A 27,450-nucleotide genomic window follows, 5' to 3' on the forward strand; every position below is an offset into this window, starting at 1 on the left:
GAAAAGCTGCTGCATGTACAATTCCGCTCTTGTATATCCTCTTTGCCAAGGGGGATTGTCCTTCCTTTAGTCTGTCCCTCATCCGTATCATGTCCACTGTAGCGATATTAGTATCGGTTATTTTCTTCATTTTCGAGAAGAAGGAAGTTTTGGGCGTCATATCCTCTTTGTCTTTCTTAGCGTTTGCCCGCTTGGGATTCTTACTTGCACTATCATCCTCCATGCTCGTCGCCCTATTACGGGATGGTAGAGTGGTGGACCAAAAGGCAAGAAGAACCAAGTAGTGCAATTCTTAGAAAAGAGCGAAAGAATGGATGTCAGCTTAAGCACTCCTTGCAACTCTAGATGATGACTTTCACCTTAACTAATAATCTTACAGCAACTTTTCGGAACCCGGGATATGACATCAAAGAATTACAAATCCCTTTGCAAATTAGAAAACAAAGCCTCTAAGCTTATCCAACACTTGCCTTCTATGCAAAAATCAAACTTTCATATGTATCTCTTCTCCCAACAAAATTGCCCAAATCTGATATAAAAATTGCAGCCCCTCTAGAAAATCAGAATTTTGTCTTCCACAAATTTCGGCCCTCACAAAATTCGGCTCCCACAAAATTCGGCTAAGCATGAAAAAAAAATCTGCCCTTCCACAAAATTCGCCCAAGCAAAGAAGGAGCAAAATCTGTAAAATCTGCCACCTAGGGCACAAATCGCAGCCCACAAAGTGGAGCAAAAATCCCCAAAAACGCAAAAAATCTGGCCCTTAGACAAATCGCCCAACAATGGCAATGGAGAAATTGCCCAAAAATCGCCAAAAAACTGCCTTCCACCAATTTCGCCCAAGTCTAAAAATCTGCCCTTGCTTCAAATTCGCCCAAGCATGAGGAGCAAATGAATTGATGAAAATGAAATGGGAGGGGACTCCCTTTATAGCAGCTTTCACCTTCCTCCCAGGCTGGCCGACTTGGTCCTATAGAGGAAAAAAAAATAAAAATTAAAGCTAAGTTAGTGGCCCACTTTAAATACTTTGCCAAAATTTTAATTTTCTAAAATGAAAACTGCACTTTTAATTTACTAATTAACCACAAATTGCAAAACGAAATTGAATGGTGCCTTGGGGATGCTAAAAATTTCTATTTAATGAGGGTTTGCTAATTAATACATCCTTGAAGTTGAATTTTGGCTAACCAAAAGCCATTTCTTAATATTAATTTACCAATTTCATTAAATACCAAAAGCTTTCAAGGCAAATTTAATCTATTAAAGCCAATTTTTGCAATTTTTCCTCTAAATCGATTTTGCTAAATAATTAAAATTTTATGACAAAAAATAAAATTGCCTCTAGAGTAAAAATTGATTTTGCAATTTAACTTCATCTTACAAAATTAAATTCTATTTCACCAAAAAAAAATAAGATTTTCCAAGAACCTAAGTCTAACGAAAAATTTCCTTATTTGAAAATCATTCAAATTTACAATTAAATCCAAATTTTCAAAAGAAATCGTCTAAGTACAAAATTCACAATCTTATCCTGCCAAGTTGAAATCAATTTTGAACTTATTCGGCCTAAGGATAGAATTGATAGCTCTGGAAAATCAAGTTGAAACCGGGTGAAAAATACATCTAACCTTCTCCACTGGCCCTAAAGGCGATTAAAAAGGGGGTCCCCAAGATTTTGGGGCGATGTGTGAAAACCTCACAACAGGTATCAATCACGTCTAACCCGAAAAGGGGATATTACATCTAATTTATGTTGATTCCTTGCACGCTCTTATGTTTATGATTTTGTGTTGCAGGGAAGGGATGGTTAAACCATCAAGAGCACCAAGCATGTCAAGACAAAGTTAGATCAAAGAATAGTTGAAAGAATTTCTACTAGAGTCAAAAATCATATTGAGATGGAAAGAGATCACAAACACCATCCTAGGCACTTCAGATGTCGGAGAATTCAAGAGGAGAATGCTTGGCTCTATGAATTATCCTATACCATTCCTTGCAAAGAAATGCATCAGAAGTGGGATTGTGGTTGCATCATGTTTTCCTCTGGCCATCCAATGCTCAGATCTTGGAGAATAAACTTATAAAAATATGAAGCTAAAAAGTGAGAATAAACTTATAAAGCCTAGCATGGATACATGCAACACTTAATGCATCCATTTAGGCAAGAAGACCAAGCTTCTGTAGCCCCAGCAACTCTTCTGAAAGAAGAAGTTGAAGGTTTGGAAGAGGTGGAAAAAAATGTCCAAGGCACTAAGGAAAGGGTGAAAAATGTCAGCACTGCTGCATCCAAGTTTGTCAAAGATCTGGTCCAAATGTATGAACAAACTATGTATGATCTTGGCAGAATTAAGAATAAGGATCATGCTTGGGATGAAACTCGTGTCTATCAGGATCAAACCATTTCACAACTGGAAAAGATAATGGTGGTTCCTGAACAAATCTCGATAGATGATGGAATTATCATGGAGAATGAATCATGTGACTTCCATCAATAGTTTTACATCGTAAATCGAGAGGGTTTGTTTGAGAGATCAAACGAGGACTCAACTAAACTAAGGAGAGCAATCAGGGTTATTCAAGAAAGCATCTCTAACACAGTTGAAGCTTTGTTTTCAAAAAGTCTAATAGGAGAAGAGATGATAGTTGAATATCTAAAGGACGTGGTTTCTTTTTCAGCAAGGGATCTAGAGATTCTGTCATCATTCTCAAGTATTGTAGTCAAAGTGTGGGACATGGTGCTAGAATGGGGAAAGAAATTCGCCATGTACAAATAGAATACAACAATCATGGAGTTCAGGCAAGAGAACGTGCTCCTGGTTCACTACATTCAATGAGGGGAATCCTTGACTGACTATTTTGGGGTGGCAAAGCATTTAATGTGTAGTGGATATTAATTTCACCCCTCCTATTGAGTGGATTTACATAGTGGTCATTTATTACCCCACCTTATTGGACATGTGTATTTCTATTGGTCCATGTGGACCCACTCATTAATTGTAGATTCTCTCTTCTTGCCCTAACCCTAGCCAAGGATGAGCTGGCAAAATCTAGGTCATCTGTTTTGTTTATATCCCAGCCACCCATTGTAATTTTGAGATATATGTGAAGAGCTCACTTCTCATTTGTAAAAGAGCAAAATTTGAGATTGTTGCTAAGAGCTACAGAGATAATAAAGTTTTTATCATTGGTTTCATGATATTTACTTCAAGTGTTTTGGTGCTCGCACCATTTCGTTGTTCCCTCATTTAAATTAGAATTGTTTTTCAAATACTTTGATGAATGTGATTGATCGTATTATTATGGTCGAATCATCTTGCTCATACCTTTTGTTCTTTGGGGGTTCCTAAGTACAATGTAAGGTTGATGTTGAGCCCTTATGTGGATGCTTCATTTTCTATCTTTGATGCACATTGTTATGATGGTGTTCATTGGGATATGAAAGGTTCTTTGCAAAACCCTTGTAAAGTGCACAAACTTTATGTAATTGTTGAATTTGATGACGTAAAGTTTGGTGGATTTCATTGTAGCACTATTTATCTTTCAAATCCTTAGAATTAAACTAGAATTCGTAAACCTTACCTCATTTACATTGAGCATATTTAGTGAAAACCCCAAAAAAGTACTTTCATTCCCACATCTTCTCATAAACCAGTGACATTTGAAATTGACTTGAGGAAATAACGCAAGTCCCTACCTCATACCAACACATCACATCAACCATTGAGCTTTTCTACACTCAAGCACTAACATAAAAGGACCTTGGAATCAATTGTATGATCTTTTGCAATCTTGGCATACACATGATTTTGATCAAGAGAAGATAAGATACATTGGTATTTCATTTTGGATTGGTGCAGTCATAAAATACTCATCACCAGATCCCCCGGCTACAAGCCCTAAGTAAAGCATAACACATCCCCTGTTGAACATTATATCTCAAGTTGTGAAAATGCCTTGTCTAAGAAAACTAAAAGAATTGATTTTCCGGAGAATTATATAGAGGGTTTCTCTAAAAATTGGAGATAGCCCTTATGCCCACCACCAACGTAGATCAATAATAAAGCCTTTCTATAAACTAAACCAACCACACTATTACATCCCCTATTTTGTTGATTTTGAAAAATTATTTAGCAGTTGATATTTCAAGCTAATCCGAAATGGTTGGTTAAATTAGTTACTCATTTTGAGTTCATATTAATGGAAATATTGGTTACCCATTATGTTTGTGTGGAATGGAAGATGTTGGTTAATAATATGCTATCACATGAATGGAAAATGGTATCTAGTTATTAGTTATGATAACTTATTTTGATTTGAATGACGTGATAGTATGCTTTCACGGTGTTAATTCTTTTTGTAGGAAGAGCGATGATGGGGGAAGCATTAGCAGAGAGGGAATAGAGCACGAGTGCACCAACCTGTCACTGAGCTAACATGTATGAGTCTAAACCACCATGGTCAGGGAAAGCAAGATGGGAAAACTAGATTACGCCAAGTGTCCACCATGAGCTAACTGGGTCATCTAATCTAAAAAAGATACATAAATGTATATTCACTTGAACATTAAGCTAGATAAAAATAATTATTACCTTTGATTTGGGAATCTAAATGTTCTGCATCCTTCTTGTGTTGTCAGACATGACTTATTATAGAAATAATACCCATAGTACTTAGTACTTAAATACATTTGTACGTGTTACATATGTGTATATTTAAATATAATGTATGTGCAAGCATACACATATTTGAAATATAATGTATATGTATGTATGTACATAAATAACACGTACAAACTGTTGAGTAACATGGATTGTTTTCTGCAAATGTACTAACACTGCCATTATTATTGGTGTGTTCTAAATGCAAATTTGAATCTCTTATAAATATGAGAGGCATGTCTCATGAAGAGACATGTCTCAACGGTTAGTCATCATTAGTTAATATAAATTAAAAATAATATATGTAATCATATATAAATAATATATATGTATATAAGTATATATAAACATATGTATCTAAATAATGATTTACCAAACAACTATGTATCTCATAATTGAACGAATCTGATTGAAGCTACAAACTTAACACTCCCTCTTAGCTAGGAAGGATTGTTATAGAACACATTATGCTTTCAAGCACATGGAGGGATATCATCTTAATATGATATTCCTGGAATGACATATTTAAAGATATCAAGATATATTCATCTTAATATGATATTCCTGGAATGACATATTTAAGGATATCAACATATATTCATCAACTTAAATGTTATAATCTGAAGTATGATTCAACAAAAATATCAATCATATGATATTCACCATACTTATATTCTTATGTGCACTGGCATCAAATCCTTAATGCCTATCGAAAGAATATGTTAGAAGGATATGTGTTATCTGATCTCCAACCCTTCGAGACAACAACTAAATGTAGTCTATCAGATAACAACCATGACCTCAAGGATAACAACTTAATGTAGTCCATCATGATGAGTACCATGATCTTGAGGTGACATTTGATCAATATGATCATCTCATAGAGTGGTGATTTGAATTTGAGCAATCTTATCAATCACATATTCTGTGATATAACCAGTAGCATCAACATCATGATACTTGTCAAAACTTGTATTATTATGTATCTTAGAAAGATATGTGTTCTCCGAGGCACCCGAGGACAACTAGATGAAGTCTACCAAATAACAACCTTGATCTGAGGATGACAATAAAGTCTTCAATATCATAGGTATCACAATCTTATAAATATATATAATCCATCTTTATACATAAGTTAACATGACCTCCGACAAATTTCGGGACAACAATCTAATGTAGTTTGTCATGATAATAGATCAAGAAATAACTATCTCAGTATCATGATATCTGGCAAAATCCATGACACAACTTAAGGAGTCAATCATGATATGTTTGTTATCACAATCACCGACACAATTAGGGACAACACTTAGTGATAACAACTAAACGCAACAATGCAGAATCAAGAAATCTGGCACATTCTGGGACAACTTAATGTAGTCAATCTTGATCAAATTTGTTATCATGAATTCCAGCACATTCTAGGACAACAAATTAAAGTAGTCAATCATGATAACAGGTCAAGCTATTGTTAAGGTCATCATCTTATAATAGCAACCTCACACACACATCACATGAAAGATCGTCACCTTTCATGATGTTTTCGAACAGAATCATGTATTAACTCACTATTAACCCAGCTAGTAGGTGGATCAAGGGTTTTCACCTCGGACTTCTCCCTCACAAAGGAAAGTACATTACAAAGAATTTCACTTCAAACTTCTCCCTCATAGAGAAGAGAACATTAACAGGGGATCACACTTCAATTTTCTCCTTCTAAACAATGATCCTTGGGAAGTTAGGTCTTCTAGTTACTCCCTTGGAGACTCTCTTCACCCAAGGATGCCCATCGTACTCCCTTTGAATCTGATATCAATCTATCGACTTTCTGGTGATAAGTTGTCACTTCCTCATCATGTATACAGGGGTAGGCTCATCAAAATTGTGTAGTCACACACATGAATTTTTAGACTCCCTCTAAATATCAATATTCTGAGCTCCTCATATAAGATTATCTTTGATGAAGTAACAGACCCCCTCTTGATATGAAATGATACGCATAATATCAATCACCAAAAGATGTTCGCTTCAAGAGCCTCACTTTATCCATTCTTAGCATCAAATAACTAATTGAATTCCAGATCACAGCTTCTTTGGAGTTACTGTCATAAGATTGAGTTTGCACAATATTTGATACCATGTGTAAAGTACCAACCTTTTTTTCCTGCAAGAACAACCTCAAAGACAAAAGAAAAGATCAAGGCAAATAACTCTTATAGGGTGTATAGAATTTACAAATAGGAGAGAGACTACAATGAGTAGATAAATGTAATACTCAAAGATAATGAATACTTATATGCACAAGTTACTCCAATGAAGGTCCATATGCATCAAATCAAAAAATGTCTCCATATAAGCATTTGTCAAACAATAGGAATGGAACATTGGCTATTATTCCCCCCCACAATGTAAAATTCCCACTCTTATATCATTTGAACAATTTCGCAGCACATCAGTTATGGCAAACTTCTTTCTATTTGTTGATTCCCCCTCATTAAAGAAACTAATCACAATCTGTATAGATTCTTCCTCTTTGACAGGTGTCTCAACTCAGTCCTTAAGGACAACGTAGGCAGGTCCCTCTCTCTTCAATTTGAAGACAACCATCCTTTTATCAAGTTTGTGTACTTCCCAGAATAAGCTTGATACACTAGAGAATGAGTCCTTGGCATTACAGATCGTTTCAAGAGATTAATTCATTGCATCTGGTAATAATCTTTTCTCTTGCTTCTAGAACATAATTTAAAGCTTGTCATCTCCCAACAATTGCATATCCACACATCTGTTATTCTTTGTGTGAATATTTGGTTCTGTTGCTTCAGACTGTTTATATTATTCTGAAGTGTATCAATGCCTTTCTGTTATTGGCTCCCCTCAACTAAGAGTTTTAATTAACTATATATCATGCTTGTACTTCTCTTCCTTGTTGTCATCAATTGTACACCTTTTGAACATGTCATTCATATGCAAGAATAAATTAGAAGAATGTACAAATGAGAATCAACCCGCTGCCTATTATCAGGTATGATACTTCATACCAATTTACACATAATTTTCAAATGCTTTGGGAGAGAGATCTCTGTAAAATTCAAATGCTTAGTTGTAGAATGACTTTCATGGAGATTGATACCCTTCATCAAATGGAGTTCTTTTTTTTTATTTCCTTGATGCCAGCTCTTACTCATTTTCATAGTCTGCTCTTAATTTAAAACTTGAGTAATATTCTTTTATTTGGCTCCTCATTTTTCAACTTGTCTTTCAGACACTTATATAAATACCCCATCTCACCTTTTCATAAAGAGATATGATTCTCCCAAGGACAACATTGTCTGACTATAATCGCTGTAAAGTCTGATCTGGTCTTGTTCCCAGTTATAATAATGACTGCCTTGAATCATATCTTATCCCATCCAATGTTTAAGGGGGCAATGTTGTGTGTAAGGTTGAGTGGTTCCATTTGTCCCATAATGAGATTGAGTTGTAGCAATGTGTCGAGTTGTTGCTACGTCCTCATTCCTACAGAATATGAGTCCTTACATGGTACAATTATTGACATGGAACTACTCTTACAAGATTTGGTATCAAAGACAGGTCATGCCTTGATGATTCAGCAGTTGACATTTGAGATGCCATCCATTCATGTATGGAGATGACGATCAATACTTGTCCGAGGTCGGTTATTATTTGTAATGGCATGGAGAGAAATGGTTGATTCAATGGGAATGCGACTTTCAAACCTCCAATGAGCAATGCAGCCAGCCTCCAGCCTCCAAAATAATATTGGAAAGAATAGTAATCCTTTCTCAGAATTAGATACCAGTGTTCCACGATTTTCAGTATTATCACCAGATTGAACACAACCTGGTAGTTCTTGCAACACTGTGTCAGTCTTCAAATATTTTATTACTATTCTTCCCACCTATAATGGTGTTGACATATAGTAACTAGTAGTACTGCCGAACTACACGGATGATGTCTTCACAGATCTGATTTTCTTATCAAAATTCCACCCATCACAAAAATAAATTCCCAACTTGAAACTCCACCTACTGCTCTCATTCTATTCTTAGTAACACTAATCCTCGTTCTTCATTCAAACAATCTCGCCTGCTCTTGTACTCAATTCATGCAAACCTCTCTTTGATACAATTTGAAAGCAATATTAAACTTTTGACATCAAGAAGCCAATTTATTTTGAATTCCGGCCCAAAATGATCTCGCCCAGGAACCTGATACAGGTGAAGTCTGACAATCATTTATTCAACTGTGGACTTCAGATTCAATGCTTGAGACACTTAGAGGCTTTTTTTCATTCCATTTATGGTATTCCAAGACAACATGCGGTTGTCAACATCCGTTCAAGGTTCCACCTTCTGCACAGATCTTCTCGAGAATGTATAACATTGCTAAAGAACACTCCTTTTAATTGAATCTCCAGTTATATAAGAGAACTCTCTACTATATCTGCCTGTGATATCTCTGTGAGAATTAGACCAGACCATGCTGTATGAAATGGCTTATTTCTGCAACCCACCAACCAAGAAACCCACACATAAAAGTTACAAACTTTATTTGCCACACATTCTTTACAAAAAAAAAACAATATGGAGCAATACATCTATTTTGGGTCTACACAATAGTCTGTCTTGCACTCTAAATAATCGCATTATAAGTCGGGCCCATTTTAATACATTTGAGTATGACATAAAGTTTTCAAGCATAAATGTTAATCGCCCCGGGATAATGATTATACAGTGGAGAACCATAATATTTTATTTATCTTTCAACTTTCCATATCGGGCTAAACAGAATATTCACTATATTATCGATTTGATATTGAAAATCGTATACAAGAAATAAGCATCATATATTACGCAGAAATATCAGACGCCTAGAGATAAAATATTCATGAAATTCTAAAATATTTCCCTATCAGCGAAGTGCTTCAGGTCTGTAAATATCTTCTTGTTATTACTGATGAGAAAACTTGGCTCTGATACCATGTTGAGTAACATGGATCGTTTTCTTCAAATGCACTAACACTGCCACTGTTATTGGTGTGTTCTAAATGCAGATTTGAATCTCTTATAAATATGAGAGGCATGTCTAATGAAGAGACATCATCATTAGTTAATATATATTAAAAATAATATATGTAATCCTATATATATATATATGATGATTTAACAAACAACTGAATGAAGAGCCATCATCATTAGTTAATATATATTAAAAATAATATATGTAATCCTATATATATATATATGATGAATTACCAAACAACTATGTATCTCATAATTGAACCACTCTGACTGAAGCTACAAACTTAACACAAAAATATAAAAATAATTTGAGTATTATTGATACAATAAATTATGGGAAGTATTCTATACTTCTTATTGTCTTACGTCAAATTAAATTAATGCATAAAGTCTATCAGCCTCTTATAATTTCCTTATTATTTCGCCCCTTTGAATTTTTTTTTCAAGTTCTATCAAGACTGTAACTTGTGCTCGCCACATTGCAAATCTCTAATGCACGTAACTCTTTCTTGGTCGGGCATGATTCCCTTGTAACCGAGCATTACTCTATAAGTTATAAAATCGCAGTTACTCAAGGGCTTGCTCTCAAAATACACATGCAATTCTATACTTTTGTCTACTAAATCTCATCTCAGTAAAAATTCCATCACATCAGTGGTGCCGATAGAGGCCAAAAAGTCTGACATTGGAAGCTCGCAGCCTGGATTCTTAGGATCATAGATGGAAAACTCGCCGAGTTTCCTAGCTCGGCAATTTTTTCACTAGTTAACTCGCCGATTTAAAAACTCAGTAGTGTGGTAAAAACTCGGCAAGTTTTTATGAAAAACTCGCAATTTACTGGTGAACGAGGCCTGTGACGGATTAAAGCAACAATGAGTGTGTTTTTTCTCATTCTTTGTTGTATTTGCATTGTTTAGAGCCTTGAGGAGTGAAGAGAAGAAGGTTTGGAGGCATTCTTGGCTGATTGCAAGTGATTCAAGGCGGATTTGAGTGGATTGTAGAGGATTCTAACCGATTTTAGAAGACAAATTTCTTTCCAGGTATGTTCATCTTATCATAGTTTGAAAACTTTTTATAGTTTTATAACAAATGTTCTTTTGTTTTTGTTGTTGTTAGTAAATGTTTTCAAATCATTTAAAATCATTTTGAATCATTTGAAACCCTAGCTTCTAAGGATATGGTTGAAGTTTGTTGTTTGCTAAGGATATGGTTGAAGTTTGAAGTTTGAATCATTTGAAACCCTAGCTTCTAAGTTCTAAATTTGTTTATTCATTTTTCTATATATTTATGTGTAGGGCAGCGGTCAACCATTAAAAAAATGACAAACCCGCAAAAAGAGTGGCCACAAACACCATGCCCATCTGGATATATAGGCACTCGGCCTAAAAATGCAAGAGATAAGGCATGGCGATATGCCTATGAAGCTCCAAGTCCAAATGATATTGGGAAGGTGATATGCATTCTCTGTGAGAGAATTAGTTCTGGAGGCATAAACCACCTCAAATATCACCTTGCAGGCATAAAGAAACATGACTCAAATCCCTGTCTCAAGGTAACTGATGAAGAAAAAAGATTCATCAATGCCCTACTTGCAGCTGCTGAAGAGAAAAAATTGAATAGGGAGAGGGCAAAATTAGCTATGAGGGCAGCCATAGCTGAATCTGAAGGAGCTCCTTTTGATATGCAAGAGGAAGAAGAAGCACTTGAGAACATACCAGGATCTCTTCATGGCCCACGGATCCGCAAACAAAATTTCTCTTTTACCGGTTCCACTTCTTCTACATCTCCTACTTCTTCGTCATCACCATCCAGATCCCCATCAGGGATAGGTGGTTATTTTGTGCCCAGGAACACACCTGGAGCACAGCCATCATTAGAGGGCATTGCATGGTTTAAGGAGGTGCATGAGCAAACTGATATTGCAGCAACTGATTTTTGGTTTTTCAACAATATCTCAATGAATGCCGTTGATAGTCCCTATTGGGTCAATATGGTGAATGCAATGACAATATCAGGCAAAGGGTACAAGCCGCCTAATCGCAAGGATATGAGTGGAAGGTTAGTATTTTACTATTTAGTAATTGTAAATAATTGTGATTCACTTTAGTTCATTGTTATATTTTAAATCTTAATTGTTATAACTTATTTCCTAATTTTTTACTAACACTTACACTTTATTTAATATTACACCTAAATTTTGTAGGTTGCTTGACAAAGCGGTTGGTAGGGCAACATTGTTGATAGAAGACCAAAAGAAAGAGTGGAAGAAATATGGCTGCACCATTTTATCTGATGGGTGGATAGATGGAAGAAGTAGAACCATTATTAACTTCTTGATTGCTTGCAAAGATGATGTGGTGTTTTGGAAATCTGTCGATGCCTCCAACAAAGTGAAAAATGCAGCCACATTGGCTTTAATGTTGGAGAATGTTGTCATGGAGGTGGGAATAGAGAATGTGGTGCAAATAATCACAGATAATGCAGCAGCATATGTGGCAACATGTAGATTTAATTTTTTATATTTGAATCAATATGAATCATGAATGTAATGCTATGGTATTATTCAATTTAGATTTGATGTAATTTGTAAATACTAAATATGGAAAGTTTGTTACTGATTATTGATTTTTTGCTAATCTTTTAGGTAGAATCCTCCAAGAGAGGCATCCCACACTTTTTTGGTCACCTTGTGCAGCACATGTCCTTGACCTTCTTTTGGAGGACATAGGAAAACTTGATTGGGTGATTCCAGTTGTGGAAGATGCTAGGCGAGTCACGAAATATATCTATAATCACCCATGGGTTCGCAGTTTGATGAGAAAAGCCACTAAAGGCAAAGATTTGATGAGACCTGCTATGACAAGGTTTGCAACGGTCTTCTTGACGTTGCAAAATATTCTTGACCACATATTGGCTTTGGAGCAAATGTTTGTGTGTGCTGATTGGGTTGCTTCACCTTACTCAAAGAAGCCCGAAGGAGAGGCTGTGGCACGAATAGTTTTTGATAATAGCTTTTTTGCAAAGGCTAAGGAGATTGTGGAGGTAACTTCATTATATTTTTAGTTTATTCAAGTTTCATTATCAATTCATAACTTACTATGTTATTAACTAATTTGTATTTTTCAAATTTCAAATGTAGATGTCTCTGCCCCTGGTTCTAGTCTTGCGCACATGTGATGGGCAGCAATCCCCAATGGGAGGTCTTTATGAGGCCATGGATAGGGCGAAAGAGGCTGTTAGAAGTTACTATCACGGGGATAGTCTCAGATTTGACCCCATTTGGGAAATAATTGATAGGAGGTGGAACAATATGCACCACCAACCTATTCATGCAGCAGGCTACTTCCTCAATCCCAAATTCAAGTACTATGATAATTGATTGTCCTTGAAGTTGGGATTTTAATAAGCCTTTATTTTACTTTACTTTTTAAGGTTGTGTAGTAAGACTTGATATCATTTTCTATTTGTTTTAGGGCTAATGATTCCTACTCAGATCCTAATGGAAAGGTCATGGAAGGTCTCTCTAAATGCATTGAGAGAATGATATCAAGTGAAGAGGAGAGAGACCTTATTGTGACCGAACAACAAATCTATGTGGAATCAAGGGGTCCTTTGTTCTCTTCTATGCTAGCAAAGAGAGCAAGATCTACTCAAGCACCAAGTAAAGCGTCAAACTTTAAAACTTTTGCTAATTGATAAGTTGTGCTTCTGATTTTTTTTTTTATTGCTTTATAACTTTTTTAATTTTTTTTTGCAGATGCTTGGTGGGCAAGTTGGGGTGGCAATACCCCCAATTTAAGGAAATTTGCTCTTAGAGTCCTATCCCAACCTTGTAGCTCATCCCATTGTGAGCGCAATTGGAGCTTATTTGAGTCCTCCATACAAAGAAAAGAAACAGAATGACTCAAAAACGGCTTAATGACCTTGTTTATGTGCACTCTAATCTTAAGTTGCGCATAAAAAAGGCAAAGCTCTTAAAACTACCTGGTCCACTTGATCTAGATGAGATAGATCCTTATTCTGATTGGACAGCACAGGAGCCAAGTCCATTGTTTACACTAGATGAAATCGCTGATTTGGAGAGGCAAGCCATGGAGGGGGAGGCTAACACTGATTTTCAGTTCATTATGGATGACATTGAGGATGAGGACGAGGATGATGATGATTCAGGCGAGGATCAGGCATTACCATTAGGAGGAGATGCATCCTCTTCTAGGACGCCGAGCCAGTCAGTAGAGACGTCGAGCGAGGGGGCACAGCCACAGAGTTCACAGTCACGCAGCTCACGCCCTATCCCAGTGCGGGGCACTTCTTCTAGGACTAGACCCCCTCACTTTCCTGCTAGTGCAAGTGGAAAGAGGAAGATGTGATTGACATTGTATTGATGTATTTAGACTTTTAGTATTTACTTCTAGTTTGACAGATTGAAACTATTTAGTAATTTACTATTTTGCTTCCTACCATGAGCATTCTGCATGAGAATGCAATTTTGTACGCATTATGCATTTATATATATCTAAACTTTGTTTCTTTCTTTTGTATTGTCTTTAATTAACTTATTAGATGCATCTTCTCATTAAATTTTGCAAAATTAATGTATTTTTAATTAAATTTCCTATCCCAGTGCGGGGCACTTCTTCTAGGACTAGACCCCCTCACTTTCCTGCTAGTGCAAGTGGAAAGAGGAAGATGTGATTGACATTGGATTGATGATTTAGACTTTTAGTATTTACTTCTAGTTTGACAGATTGAAACTATTTAGTAATTTACTATTTTGCTTCCTACCATGAGCATTCTGCATGAGAATGCAATTTTGTACGCATTATGCATTTATATATATCTAAACTTTGTTTCTTTCTTTTGTATTGTCTTTAATTAACTTATTAGATGCATCTTCTCATTAAATTTTGCAAAATTAATGTATTTTTAATTAAATTTCAGTGGTTTTTTAGGTTCCCGAGTTTTTCCCGAGTTTTTTTTTTAAATCGCCGAGTTTTTCCCATTTAAACTTTTGGGGGGCTTGGCGAGTTTTTGCATTTGGCGAGTTTTCCAACTATGCTTAGGATACAGATTGCTTGCATCACAGCCCCATCAGGTTGTACTCTAGAAATGTTTTTATTATTCCTTATCAAATCTCAAGATGTCTAGTATTGTATCCAAGCATACAAGCCATACATTTGTTGATGAAGTTTATCGTTATAACTTGAATCTCTGCCAGTCGTTACTCAATCTTTGTGTCTATTATTCTATTGTTTCCATGAGAAAAATGGCCTAATAATTTCTATTGGCCGAGCACGACTGGATGAGGAATGAAGGCATTGGCCTTGCACTAAGCTGTGACACATGTTATAACTTGTCTTTTAATACAAATGAGGTTCTCTTTCTGAATTAAAATGAACAATCTGTACAAGTTGTACACCCTTGTACAAGGGCATTAAGTTACATATGTCTCTGAGACAAGGAGGTGTACCCTTGCCGTATAATGGTGAATTCTTTTGAAAGCCATGTTTTACTCTTGATACCATTATAAAGTTCCTGATAGGGCAGGGAACTTATTACTGTATAAACAGCCTGCAAATTCCATGAATGATGGACAGTCACACCAAGGATCATTGAGGATGGCTGAGCATGGCCAAGATGAAAGGTGTGGACTGTGAACAATGGATTATGGGAATATCCCAGCAAAATAAGAGATTGAATCAGTGATAAATTAAACAACAGAAAAAGGAAACTTAAGTCTGGAACTATTAACTGAGTTAGCTCATGGTGGGCAGTTGGGTGTAGTCTTGTTTGTCAAGTTGAGAGGTGGGCGATCGGGCACATAGTGCCCATGTAAATCCCTGGCCAGAGTAGGATTAGTTAAATCCCTGGCCAGAGTAGGATTAGTGGCAAATGATGTTGATGTGATCACTAGAGGTCAGGATAACTTACAGTTGGATGGATAGGCTGATAAGAGGGTTCCACAGTCTAGTCGGTTGTATAGTTGAGACTCTAACACCAGGATGCCTTGGTGGTAGGACGAGATGGTGTTCTCGTGCCTTATCCCATGCAAGGTAGGGTCATTCTTAGTTGAGAGTGAGAGGGAGATACACCAGGTCTGTGGTTGGGTGGTTAAGCTTTCGACAATGTTTCTCCTCTCCACCAAAGCCAAGACTTGCACAAGACATATCGGGTCTACACTCTTAGCCTGATACGATTTAGCGGGTGTTGAATTTCCTTTCATGCTCATTTAAGTTCAGCTAGATATGTAATTATTTATGTTGCAGTTGCATCACTTACTCTCAATTAAATGAAGTGACATTTAAATGTATCAACTAGTTAATGATCTCACTCTTCCATGCAATTTGACCTTTTGTTTTAATTAAATAAATGAAATAAATCTCCAATTGTTAGTTAAGGTACTTCATGAGAACCAGTTAATCTGTTATAACTATTAATCCCATGTATGTGAATATGTATATAGCTTATTTTGAATGTTAAATATAGAGAAACTAAGGGGTAAGAAAGATGGTTGTTATACACACCCTTTAGACCATGTGACTGAAAACATTCCACATGCTTTGAAGCCGACGTGTAGTTGAGCTGCAATCATTCAGGATGAATGACTTAATATAATTTCTAAACACTTGCAAGATGGACAATATGATACACTCTAGAAGCGGGATAGCTTATACTTGTGGAAGAAACCATTGGCTATCCTAAATGGTTTCTATTTGTCACCATGTAACAAGTTTTTGGTTTTCTAAAAGTCCAGGTTGGAGTTGTCCTTTTTAGACAGATTATTATCTACGTTACAGATGACTGAAGCAAGTATGTGTAACATCACTAATGCCTTGGAGGAAATGTATATTATCCTAAACAGTTGCTCTTTTGTCCCCTGCCCTCCCCAACAACAACAAAAAATGATTTATATTGTTAAGTAGGAGATAATTTCCACAGTAAGTCAAATTGTGATATTGCTATCAGGATTTAACTGTGTGCTTTTTGAGTCAAACTCTTTGATCCATGTTTCATGAGTAGTGATTTAACATGAATCCATCTCTCATGAGAATGAATGGAACACTTAGCACTCATTGGATCTAGGTGATGCTCACACGGGTGATGCACTAGGACTTCCCGGAAGGTCACCCATCCCAGTACTACTCCAGCCTGAGCACGCTTAACTATGGAGTTTCCTCCATGATTTATATTGTGTACAAGTTGGACCTTTCCCTAAATACAACAAATTGGTAAACGACAAGGGTGTCACTATACATTACACAAGACTAAAAAAGATATGCATAGCACACCTAAAACAATCCAACAACTGTCAATACATAATATTGGCTTAACCAAAGCATGCAAAGCCCATGTTAGAAGATAGTCTCTGATAAATATTAATCTTGTCTAAATGATGAAAAGGATAATAGCAAAACTCATTTCCACCAACATGAACAGCTAACCTTCTCCTTAAAGTACTATGCATGCATGCAGGAAACACAAATATTGTGTTCTTAAACAATTGTTGGAGCCTGGAGGCAATAAAGAAAAAACGCTACTGCAAATGGAACTGGTCATGACATTCCTTCCATGGCCTTTGTTTATGACAAGTAGTCATTACTAGGCTACTTTGGTCACTTGGCCACCTCTGCCTTGGCATCATTTTCCCTTGTATTGTCAATATGGTATAACATGTTCCTAATGAAGGTCACACAGATTGTGAAAAAATGATATCAGATATATACATTATGGGTATGCCTTTTGTAAAGTTGTTAAACAATTATTGGAGCCTGAAGGCAATGAAGAAGAAGATCTTCTGTCATAGTGCAAACAGAGCTGCGCAATATTTCTTCCATGGCCTTCAATCACAACAGTTCACTGTTATTAGGCTACTCTGGTCACTTGGACACCTTTGTCTAGGCATCTTTTTGCCTAACATTGTCAATATGGGTATACCTTTTTTCTGAATGAAGGCCACAAACGTAATGCAACAATGACCTCACAGTTTGAATCAAGTAAACACAAACTTTGCAACACTGACCTTGTTATTCGAAAAATTATTTCCACATGTATAGCATGTCCCAGATAAATTTACACCTCTACACAGCAGTCTCTTGTAAAGGGTATTTAGGTTCTTGGGGATGCATGCCATGCATTTAGAAAGGGATATTTTTTAGTTTAAATGGTGTTTACGTAAACTTTTTTCTTGCACACAAAATAGTCGCAAAGACAACCAAAAGCATCCCACAAGTCCCAAAGCTTCTCGTAATGACATTTCTCATTTATTTTTGCATTTCTAATGTATTTGGCAGGTAAATGACTATTCCCATCTGAATGCCAAATTATTCTCATTTCTCTATGGTATTGAATGTAAAGCTTTAAATGATGTGATGTGATGTGTATTTGGAGATCAGTGTATAATGTTAATTAGCTTCACAAGGCACAGTAAAAGTTCCTTGAAGAAGATGGCAATAACTGATTTTATATCAGCCGCACAATCTTAAAAGTTAAAACAAAGTATATGGCATGGAAAGATGGGCTACCTGCTGCATCTGGTTGTACTGTCCATTGTGATGTTCCTTTGTATGCACGGGTCCGCTTTGAACCTAACAATTTTTTTGCATGGCAATATCATTTAATCATAGCTGCAATAAATTTTATAAGGATTACTGACTCAACTGATGACTAATCCTTTTCTAAAAATAGTTCAAAGTAGTAGAAGATTTCTTCTTTATGGTTAATCATATGCTGAGATAAATTCCTCGGAAAGGAAACATAGTATGACAATCTTTAGTGAAACAAAATAAATCCAAAGTAATATCTAAGAATACATACCTTGGTTCAATATCTCTGAAGGAAAATATGCTGCAGCAAGCTTTAGAACAGAAGAAAGTGGTGGGCGATTTATGCGCACATTTGGTTTATACCTGTCAGAATATCGCTCTATTTCAGCTATCACTCCTCCTGGAAAAGCAAAAGCATAAGTTTGTCAATTTGTTGTTCAAAAATAAACAAACACAATTTAAAAATATAGGAACTTGAGAGTCAGATAGCTCAACAAAATGAATAAAAGAAATCAGAATAGAATTCCATCTTTGCATAGCTACTAGCTACAGCAACTCATAACAAGCATTGCAGGCCAAATATAAAGCTCTGGTAGGGTTTATGGGGTAAATCACAAGCTATTTTTCCTTGTGCCATACCAGGACTACGTAAGTGGTTCTATTCTTTTTATCAAATATTTTGTGAAAAACAAGATATTTGAAAACACTTATCTGTTTCCACTAAAACAATCAATCCTTTAGGTTTTTCCTAACCATTAGTAACAATGTAAATTGGTACTCTAAAAACAACTTTATTTTAAATCCACATTAAAATCCTAGAAAGAGATTCATCGGTACTAAATTTGAAATCGTTTTTAATAACTTGTCATTAAGTCTTCTCATTCATCAACAGGTTAGAGAAAAGAACATCAACTCTCTCCTTGCCTACTAAATACAGTTGCACAAGCTCTTTGAAGGAATATAAAGAAGTAACCATAGAAAAGAAGAATAGAAGATCTCCACATAAGTTTCTCTATGAATCTAATAGGCCCATTTTCAATTTTCTCCATGATCAACAAATGCTCCAGCTGCTCAAAAATCATAGATTTGAAATAAAACATGTGATGCTCAGGAGACTGTTGTAGAGCAAAACATCTACAATGAAAAGATTTTTTCCTAATGTAGCTGCAGAATTACAAGAACGAAATTGCAGAATAATAGAGTTTCGCTAAGTATTGGGCATTGTAATCTTGTCTATTTTGTCTAAGGCCCTTTGCAGAATTTTTTTAATAAAGTACCTTAATTAGTCAGCCTCCTCTTGATATGTGCCAGACCACCATCCTTTGGCATGCATATGCATGTGTATACACATCCAAGACCACTGATTTATCAAGTATCGAATTTTATTTTAAGTAGTTTAGCCTATGTGCACCATCATATCTATTTGTCTCCTTTTCGCATTGATCTTGTCTTGTTAAAGCTTTACATATACTCATCCAAACCTATTGTTTTATCAAGTATCAAATTTTATAAATGTATTTTAGCCTATAGGCACCACCGTATCTATTTGTACCCTTCACACATATAGACATCCAAATCTAATGATGTATCAACCATCAAATCTGTTTGACTCCTCCTCACATTGTTCTTGTCTTGTTAATGCTTAGTATCTTGGTTCTGAGGGGTGTATTACCTGTTAATTTCTACATGGTATCAAAACAAGTGCTATTTTCTTTCAAGGCATCTCAACCTAAAGGATGTACTCCAAGGAAACCCCAGTTTTAAAAAAGTGTGCATATTGTGCAAAACATTAGGAATTTTTCAGTGAGTTTTAGAGTTTCTGTGGATCCACATAAGAGAGCTACAGTCCAAATCTTAGCTTTTTGTGATGGTCTTTATTAACATATTGCACTTTTAGGAATTTAATTAATTCATTTTATAGCCCACAATTTTTGGAATTTATTTGATTTCTTTACATTTCCTAAAACTTAAAGGCTAAGGAAAATTTATTTGTAATGTATTCATTGAATTTTTGAATTTGAGGCTGAGCTCATTCTCAAAATCAATATGAAAAGTTTGCTAAAAGGCAACTAATCTACATATTCCCATATGCTCTTTGCCCAATATTGCAAAACAAAATCATCAAAGATCTGAAGTCCAAGGATTAGATCACTTACAAGAATAAGCACAAATGGAAGAGGAAAGTGATTGAGATCAAGGTACTTCTTGATAAGAAAAGAAAGAGTCACCTCAATTTTTCAAAGAAAAAAAGTGATTACTGTAAAATAGCCATAAGAACATACATAATCATTGTAAGATTCCAGATATCAAAGAACGCACTTAGAAAATAGGAGAAATAAGTTTCCATTTCCCACAAAAGTTATGTTATTTTCCATCTTTCTCTTTGGGCTTCTCCTTCTTTTAGTATTATTTTAATCACTAAGACAGACAATATAAACACTCTTTGAGAATCAGTATTTGACCACAACCACCATGTGCCAATGCATTGAATGGTTCTATTATCTATGTATAAGTAAATTATCATTGAGAGGAAATTCCAGGAAAAGCTCCTTAAAATGTGTCAAGGTCTCTAGAGCTGATTTATACAAACGTTTCTGGAACTATGAAGAAACCAAATTTAGGCAGGTCCAAATATGTCATTTTCATTTTTTATTTTTTGACAACTTTATGCATCTACATTAAGCAAAAGAATCAAACCTTCATCAATTTTACAAAACACGAAGCATGAATTCACAACCAATATGACCAACAAACCAAGTGTCTTTGTTCAGATTGAAGAGGTAAGTATTTTAGCAAAAAGATTCAAAGGTATCTAATATTAGTCATCTTTGTGTCGCCACCCCATCCTTTGATACATTTAAGTATCTATTCATCCACAATCTTTCATCAACCTTAAAATTTGTCTTTTAAGAGAGGACAACCCGCAATAGTCTTAGAGATCCAACTCTATACTCAAGCTTAAGGGCAGGAATGTTCAAGTTTGCAACATTGTCTTACAAACTCCAATGAAGTTAAGGTTTACTCATCAAAAAGAAAAGAATTTTAACTTAAGAAAGACTTTATAATTACTTTTATCTAGTAAATCCAAGTGTTACAAGAAAAATTATCAATAAATGACACATAGTAAATGCTACTTTCCAATGAACCTATTAATATACGTTTGCAGAAATCTAGATGAAGAAAAACAAGAATGATTTGCATTCTATGCTCACTAAAGAGGAGAGTAATCTTAGGATGCTTGCCAAGTACACAACCCTTGCAAACTCTTTTCTTTTCTATCTTAAAGTTTAGCAATCCTTGATCTCCTTGAAGAGAGGCAATTCATAGTGTACACGACAAAGTCTCTAATTCACCAAGGCTCAAATAGCTGGTTACTTCAATTTGTTGGGATAAGGTGACTCAACCTTAGGAGCCCTTATTGTTTAAGTGTGCATTTTTTAAAAGATGCTTAATGGGACCAAATCTTCTACAAGGATAGACTTGGAGCAAAAATTATGAAGTTTATCATTTGGCATATTCTCTAGGATTTGTATTTGTGAGAATTATGCATAAAGGAAATTTCTAAATAAGGTTGTAAATACATTGAATGTAGACACTTTAGAAGCAGTTTCCTTTTGCATGAAAACTCTATAAATACAATGTGTTGCTTAAGAGAATTGAGAGAAAAGTATTCGAAAACCTTGTTATGCTGCCGAAATTATTCTGAATCTAGATGTTACAACCGATTACTCTTGGAGAGCATAGGCTCTTGAAATTGTATTGTAACTGGTTTATTATTGATAATACAATTGGGTATGGCTCTAGAGTGTTGGGGTTTTTCCCGAAAGGGCTTTCTCAAGCATATTCGGTGTTATGTGTTTACTGTTTGAAATCCAATTTATGTGTGTATCTAATTTGTGAGTCAAGGGTTTGTAATAAAAAAAATCTGTACTATCTTTCCTGTTTGATTTAGCATTTGGAAACATTCCGCCACTTGGCTTCCTTTCAATTGGTATCAGAGCCTACCCATCTTTGTTATTGTTCAGTGGAAGGGTTTTCAGTGCTGATCTAGTTTCAGTCGGAGTTTTGCAGAGGAATATTCAAAATCTTATTGTAAGTTAGATATGGCAAACATACCCAACAAAGTAGAGATGGATGAATTTAATGGCATCAATTTTGAGTTGTGGAAAATCAAAATGGAGGACATCCTTGTAGATAGAGATCTATGCTTCAACAAAACCCCAAACTACACACAAGATGATTGAGATAAGATGGATCGAAAAGCCAAGGGTTTTATAAGACTCTGTTTGGCAGATTTGATGCTCTTGAATGTCCATGAAGAGAAGGTTGTAGTTGATCTTTGGAAGAAGCTTTGTGATATTTATCAAGGGAATCCTTGGTAAATATGTGATTCCTGAGATAGAACTCGTATTACTTGAGGATGGAGGTAGTTGGGTTTGTTACTGATCACAAGAATGCATTCAATATGGTAGTTGCTCAGTTGAATTATGTTGGCGATAAGATTGATGATCAAGATAAATGTATGCTTTTGTTATGCTATTTGCCAAACTTGTGGGATCACCTTGTTATGGCCATTGCAAGCACAACAACAACATTCAAATTGGAGGATGTGGTTTGTTTGTTGTCATCTAAAGAAATGCAAAGAAAATCTTATGAGATGGCCAAAGAGGGCCTAGTTGCTTGTGGCAGAACAATGGAGAAAGGTGAGAAGGACAAGAAGGGTAAATCCAAGTCTCTCCTGGGATATTTGGATTTGCTGATAAAAATTCCACGGCAAAATGTTGGAACTGTGGTAAACCTGGTCATCTCCGAAAAGAGTGCAAGGAGGGGAAGAAAAAGAAAGGTAAAATGGATTTCTCTAATTCTTTGTCGGACTCACGGGATCACCTTGTTATGGCCATTGGAAGCACAACAACCTCTTTCAAATTGGAGGATATGGTTGGTTTGTTGTTATCTAAAGAGATGCAAAGAAAATCTTCTGAGATGGCTAAGGAGGCTCTAGTTGCTTATGGTAGAACAATGGAGATTCAAGAAAGGTAAGAAGGACAAGAAGGGTAAATCCAAATCTCCAGGTAAAAATTCCAAGGCAAATGTTGGAACTATGGTAAACCTGGTCAACTCCAAAAAGAGTGCATGGAGGAAAAGAAAAAGAAAGGTAGAAAGGATTTCTCTAATTCTGACTCTGAAAAATCCTCTCAAGATGATGTAGATGCTTTTGTCACATCCTTGACAATGCATGCATCAAAAGATGTGTGGCTGATAGAGTCAAGTGCTTCTTTCCACATGACATCTCACAAAGATTGGTTTTCAAAGTACAAAATGTTTGATGGTGGGAAAGTGTATATGAGAGGAAACTCCCACCTAAATGTTGTTGGTCGTGGTAAAGTCAAGTTTAGATTCCCTGAAGGTGAGTAAAGGGGATTGATGGTGGTTTGGCATGAAACCTACCTTCAATAAGCAAGCTTGGTGATGTGGGTGTGTGTATTGTTTTCTTTGTTGATGTTTGGTAGCTTCAAATAAAATATGAGACAAAAGTGCAGAAATATATGTATATGTGTGTGTGAGATATAATATACATACATGTGTGTGTGTGTGTGTGTGTGTATTGTTTTCTTTGTTGATGTTTGGTAGCTTCAATTAGATAAACTATGAGACAAAAGTGCAGAAATATATGTATATGTGTGTGTGTGATATACATACATACATACATACATACATACATACATACATACATATATATATATATATATATATATATATATATATATATATATATATAATTGAATAATCATTTGTTATTATATTAATTACATAATAACAGGTAGACATGTCTCATGAGGAGACATGTTTCTCCATTCTCTTCCTTATATTAGATACATATGAGTGAAATTTGTGCAATTGGAAAACATATACCTCAAAGGGCAATGCGACTACATTTGCAGCGATCCACAAACTCAACATGGTATTAGAGCCTAGCTGCAGATGTAAATGGAAAAGAAGATGACTCGGAATAGAATGCATGTGCCTGTGAAACCTGCAAAGAATATAATAGTGATTGGTCTGGAGAGCATTGAAGGATTGAACAACACCTTCTACATCTAGTTGTAACAAGGCCCCAAGGATGCTAAAGCGTTGACAATTGTGCATGCAGGGATTATGGTTGTCCCCACTCTGATGGTGTGGTTTGAAAACTAATGGATTAACATAAATTACTGTGTCTATTTGGAGTTTATTAGCATTCAATCTGAAATAAAGTACAAAGGAATCACCAACATATCTTGCACCTTTCAATTTCTGCTACATTGGAATAAAGGTTATATTTGTATAACTGTCAGCATGTTTTCATTACTATGAGGGATTTATACAGTTAAACGTCTTTAAAATGTATTTCCATTATAACTACTGTGAATATATTGTGTTGGTACGCGACATTCATCTGCTGCGTGGTATGTGAGACCAGCAAATTCTGTTCTAGTAGGGGCTCCAGGCAAGAGCTCTTTCAAAACTACACAGGATAGTGCATAGTAAAGTTTTTGTCTGTAACCTATTCAAGAGGCATGCCTATTTAAAAAGATTTGCAGCGAATTTACGAACACCAAAATAAAAGGCCACGTCAAACAAGGCATCGGGTGGAATAGTGACATGGCCCTCGCATATAATATAAAATTAAGAGTCGACTCAAGTCCTTGAATTTCTTCTCACACATGCAGCAAAATCAGCAAAGAAGTAGGAAAACAACATGTATTATATCAAGGCCATGGACAGGAAATGAAAAATTGCTGCAAATCTCCTCTGCTGTGAATGACTCGACAGTCAAACTCACCCAAGTCTCCAAGCAATAGCATCTAGGATAAATTTTGGGAAGAATATATCAGTCAAATCTATTTGTGCAACTCATCCACTGCCAATGACAATAAATAAATATTAGTTAATATTAACAGAAGTTCGCATCGATTAGTCTTGCAGATCAATATTAAGGGAGTTAGCAATTGATATGATCAAACAATTCAAGAAGTCTAACTGGTCACTGATATTATTGTAAGCGATTGAGGAAGCCTTTGAATTAATTATGTCACAATTACTGTTAAAAGCAAGGTTCGATAATCAGTAAGAGACTGAGATAATCTTTAATGCTGCATAAATTTGCAGAGGCATAATCATATGGATTAAACAATTAACATGAGCAATCATATCATGAAGAGGTGGATAATGGTAGTTAATCAATAACATCATTGCAGTTTAATAATTAAAAGGAATCATTAGTTAAAGAGATATATGTCTCTTTTCGCTCAAGAATTAGAGAAGTTTATAAACACGCTATATATTATAATGTTCAAAGTGTACGGAGACGAAGGTTATCCTTCGAAGGGTATGCATCTATGTTAGTGGGAGCAGCTGGAGAATCTTGTTTAATTCATATCCTTTGACTACATAAGACAAGTATTCTTTTTTAGTACAATTTCTTGTTGAAGTTTGTAACTGCGATAGAGATCTTTATCTCTCGAAATCTGGATGTTATTACCGTTATTGTCATCTTCAGCTGAAAATGACACTTAAATTTAATTTGTAACATTAAATGCAAATGACATGTGTCATTCTCATGCATTGAGGCATGAATATTCGAAGAGTCATATTTAACTATAGGAGTTATTAGAATCTCAAGAGACCTTTGGTTATAATGTGAAGAGTCTCTCCTTTTGTTATATATATCGCATTAAGCGATAGGCATTGAACTTTTATTATCAATAAAGATATATTTTTGTGTGGCTGGGTTTTTTCCCTTCATTCTAGACAGGTTTTCCCAAGATATTTTTGGTGTTCCTTGTTCTAGATTTGTCTTCTTCTTATTTGTTGGTTATCTTCATAGATTTCTAAGCTAGAATTTTAACATGGTATCAAAGCAGGTAGTCTCATGGTAATAATTTGTGCCATACTCCTTTGGATATTGCAAGCTTATATGGTTGTGGTGTTTTGGTTTCTCAGTGTGTGCGTTCATCTTTCTCCAATATGTTTCATCGATTCTTCCAGGCAATGGAATCAATCGTGTAACCTCACCTTGAGTCAAGTTGAGAAAATGCTAGGCCCTCTCACGTCAAATGTAGGAGTTACAGGGAAGAAGTGTTGTCTGTGCACTTCTTTACTGCCTATGCTTGGAGGCATGATTTTACCTTTTTTTTTAAATAAAAAATCGTCATAACCTGGAGTCAAGTATCCCTTTATCCGCATGGTATTCGTATCTGATTTTTTATCTCTTCTCATATCTCTATGCATGCCGAAATTTAGCATTAAAGATATAAGTATTTAGGATTATATATGTTGAATATTGATTGGTTTATTTATTAATTGTTATTGGATGCAAAATACAATGGATTTATGCTCGTTGCTTTAGAAGGTTGCATATTCGAGTGAGATAGAACTAGAGTGTTGTTGATTTTTTCATCTTTTGTCTTAAGTGTTTTGTATTGCTCATATATTATTATTTTTTTATCGCACCGCTTCATCTTCATTTCACTTCTTTATTATTTTTGTGCAGTTGGCTTCATGGCATTCTACCCAAGTCTTCTTGCCGTTGTTCTCCCATCGGATGCGATATGTCCTCCAAAATGGTCAATTAAGGCCTCCATTACATATTCCACCTGTCATGCTAAAGTAAGTAAGTAAGTAAGTGGGTTTTATAGTCCACGACACTATGCCATAGTTTTTGGGTTTACATATGGTGACAGTGATATGGGACTACCTCGTACTCTTTTTCGAGAGGCGCTTGGCGCTACAAACGAGGCGTACATACCCTACCCCCCGTGGGATTTGAACTTGTGACCTCTCTTTCAAGAGTACAAGTTCTCCACCACTAGGCCAACTCAGGTTGTACAGGCCAACTCGGGGAAGGATCAGCACAGTAAAAAAGGTGCAGTATTATTTGAAGAAGATTACGGTGGTGTCGTCCGGGAAAGATTACGTGGACATAATATTATCAAGAACACAGCGATAGATACATACGGTGGTGCACAAGGGTTATGCAATCTCTTGCCTCCGCCAATTCTACATGTGTGCTTTTATGCGGGAGACAATCGAGTACTTTAGTTACTCCTTTGAATGTTTTGTGTAGCAATGAAAGATACTTGGCAAATTTTGACTCTGTGTGAATCACTTGAACAATATCTCCATGCATGAATCTCCTTAACACTATCTCTGCATGTATTACTTAGA

The 27,450-nt window shown here is 35.7% G+C and overlaps 2 protein-coding genes across 8 annotated transcripts in view; one reads left to right on the top strand and one right to left on the bottom strand.

The window, feature by feature from the left end:
* The window catches only part of LOC149556332 (uncharacterized), a 136,824-nt gene that overhangs the window by 62,619 nt on the left and 46,755 nt on the right, over positions 1-27,450 (bottom strand). For all 7 annotated transcript variants that reach the window (XR_016364668.1, XR_016364673.1, XR_016364671.1 and 4 more), the window contains exons 3-4: positions 18,515-18,643; positions 18,223-18,285 (exon numbers count right to left, since the gene is read on the bottom strand). Coding sequence is in view for 1 of the 7 variants with exons in the window: in XM_089830600.1 (XP_089686726.1) it covers positions 18,223-18,285; positions 18,515-18,643 (192 nt within the window). In the remaining 6 variants the exon portion in view is untranslated. The remainder of the gene's footprint in view (positions 1-18,222; positions 18,286-18,514; positions 18,644-27,450) is intronic.
* Positions 11,328-12,053, top strand: LOC149556335 (uncharacterized). The gene is made up of 3 exons (XM_089785872.1): positions 11,328-11,758; positions 11,904-11,996; positions 12,050-12,053. Exons 1-3 carry the CDS (start codon positions 11,340-11,342, stop codon positions 12,051-12,053), a joined length of 516 nt encoding a protein of 171 aa, XP_089641998.1. The 5' UTR covers positions 11,328-11,339.

This window comes from Cupressus sempervirens, chromosome 5 (assembly GCF_028749045.1).
Source record: "Cupressus sempervirens isolate cs-2001-9-10 chromosome 5, ASM2874904v1, whole genome shotgun sequence".
In the NCBI taxonomy this organism is placed as follows: domain Eukaryota; kingdom Viridiplantae; phylum Streptophyta; class Pinopsida; order Cupressales; family Cupressaceae; genus Cupressus; species Cupressus sempervirens.

What these genes read in the sequence shown, in the direction of transcription:
- LOC149556335 (XM_089785872.1), top strand. Translation starts at nt 11,340, where the DNA reads ATGAGGGCAGCCATAGCTGAATCTGAAGGAGCTCCTTTTGATATGCAA. An exon ending in CGCAAGGATATGAGTGGAAG is followed by an intron (nt 11,759 to 11,903) that starts GTTAGTATTTTA and finishes TAAATTTTGTAG; the next exon opens with GTTGCTTGACAAAGCGGTTG.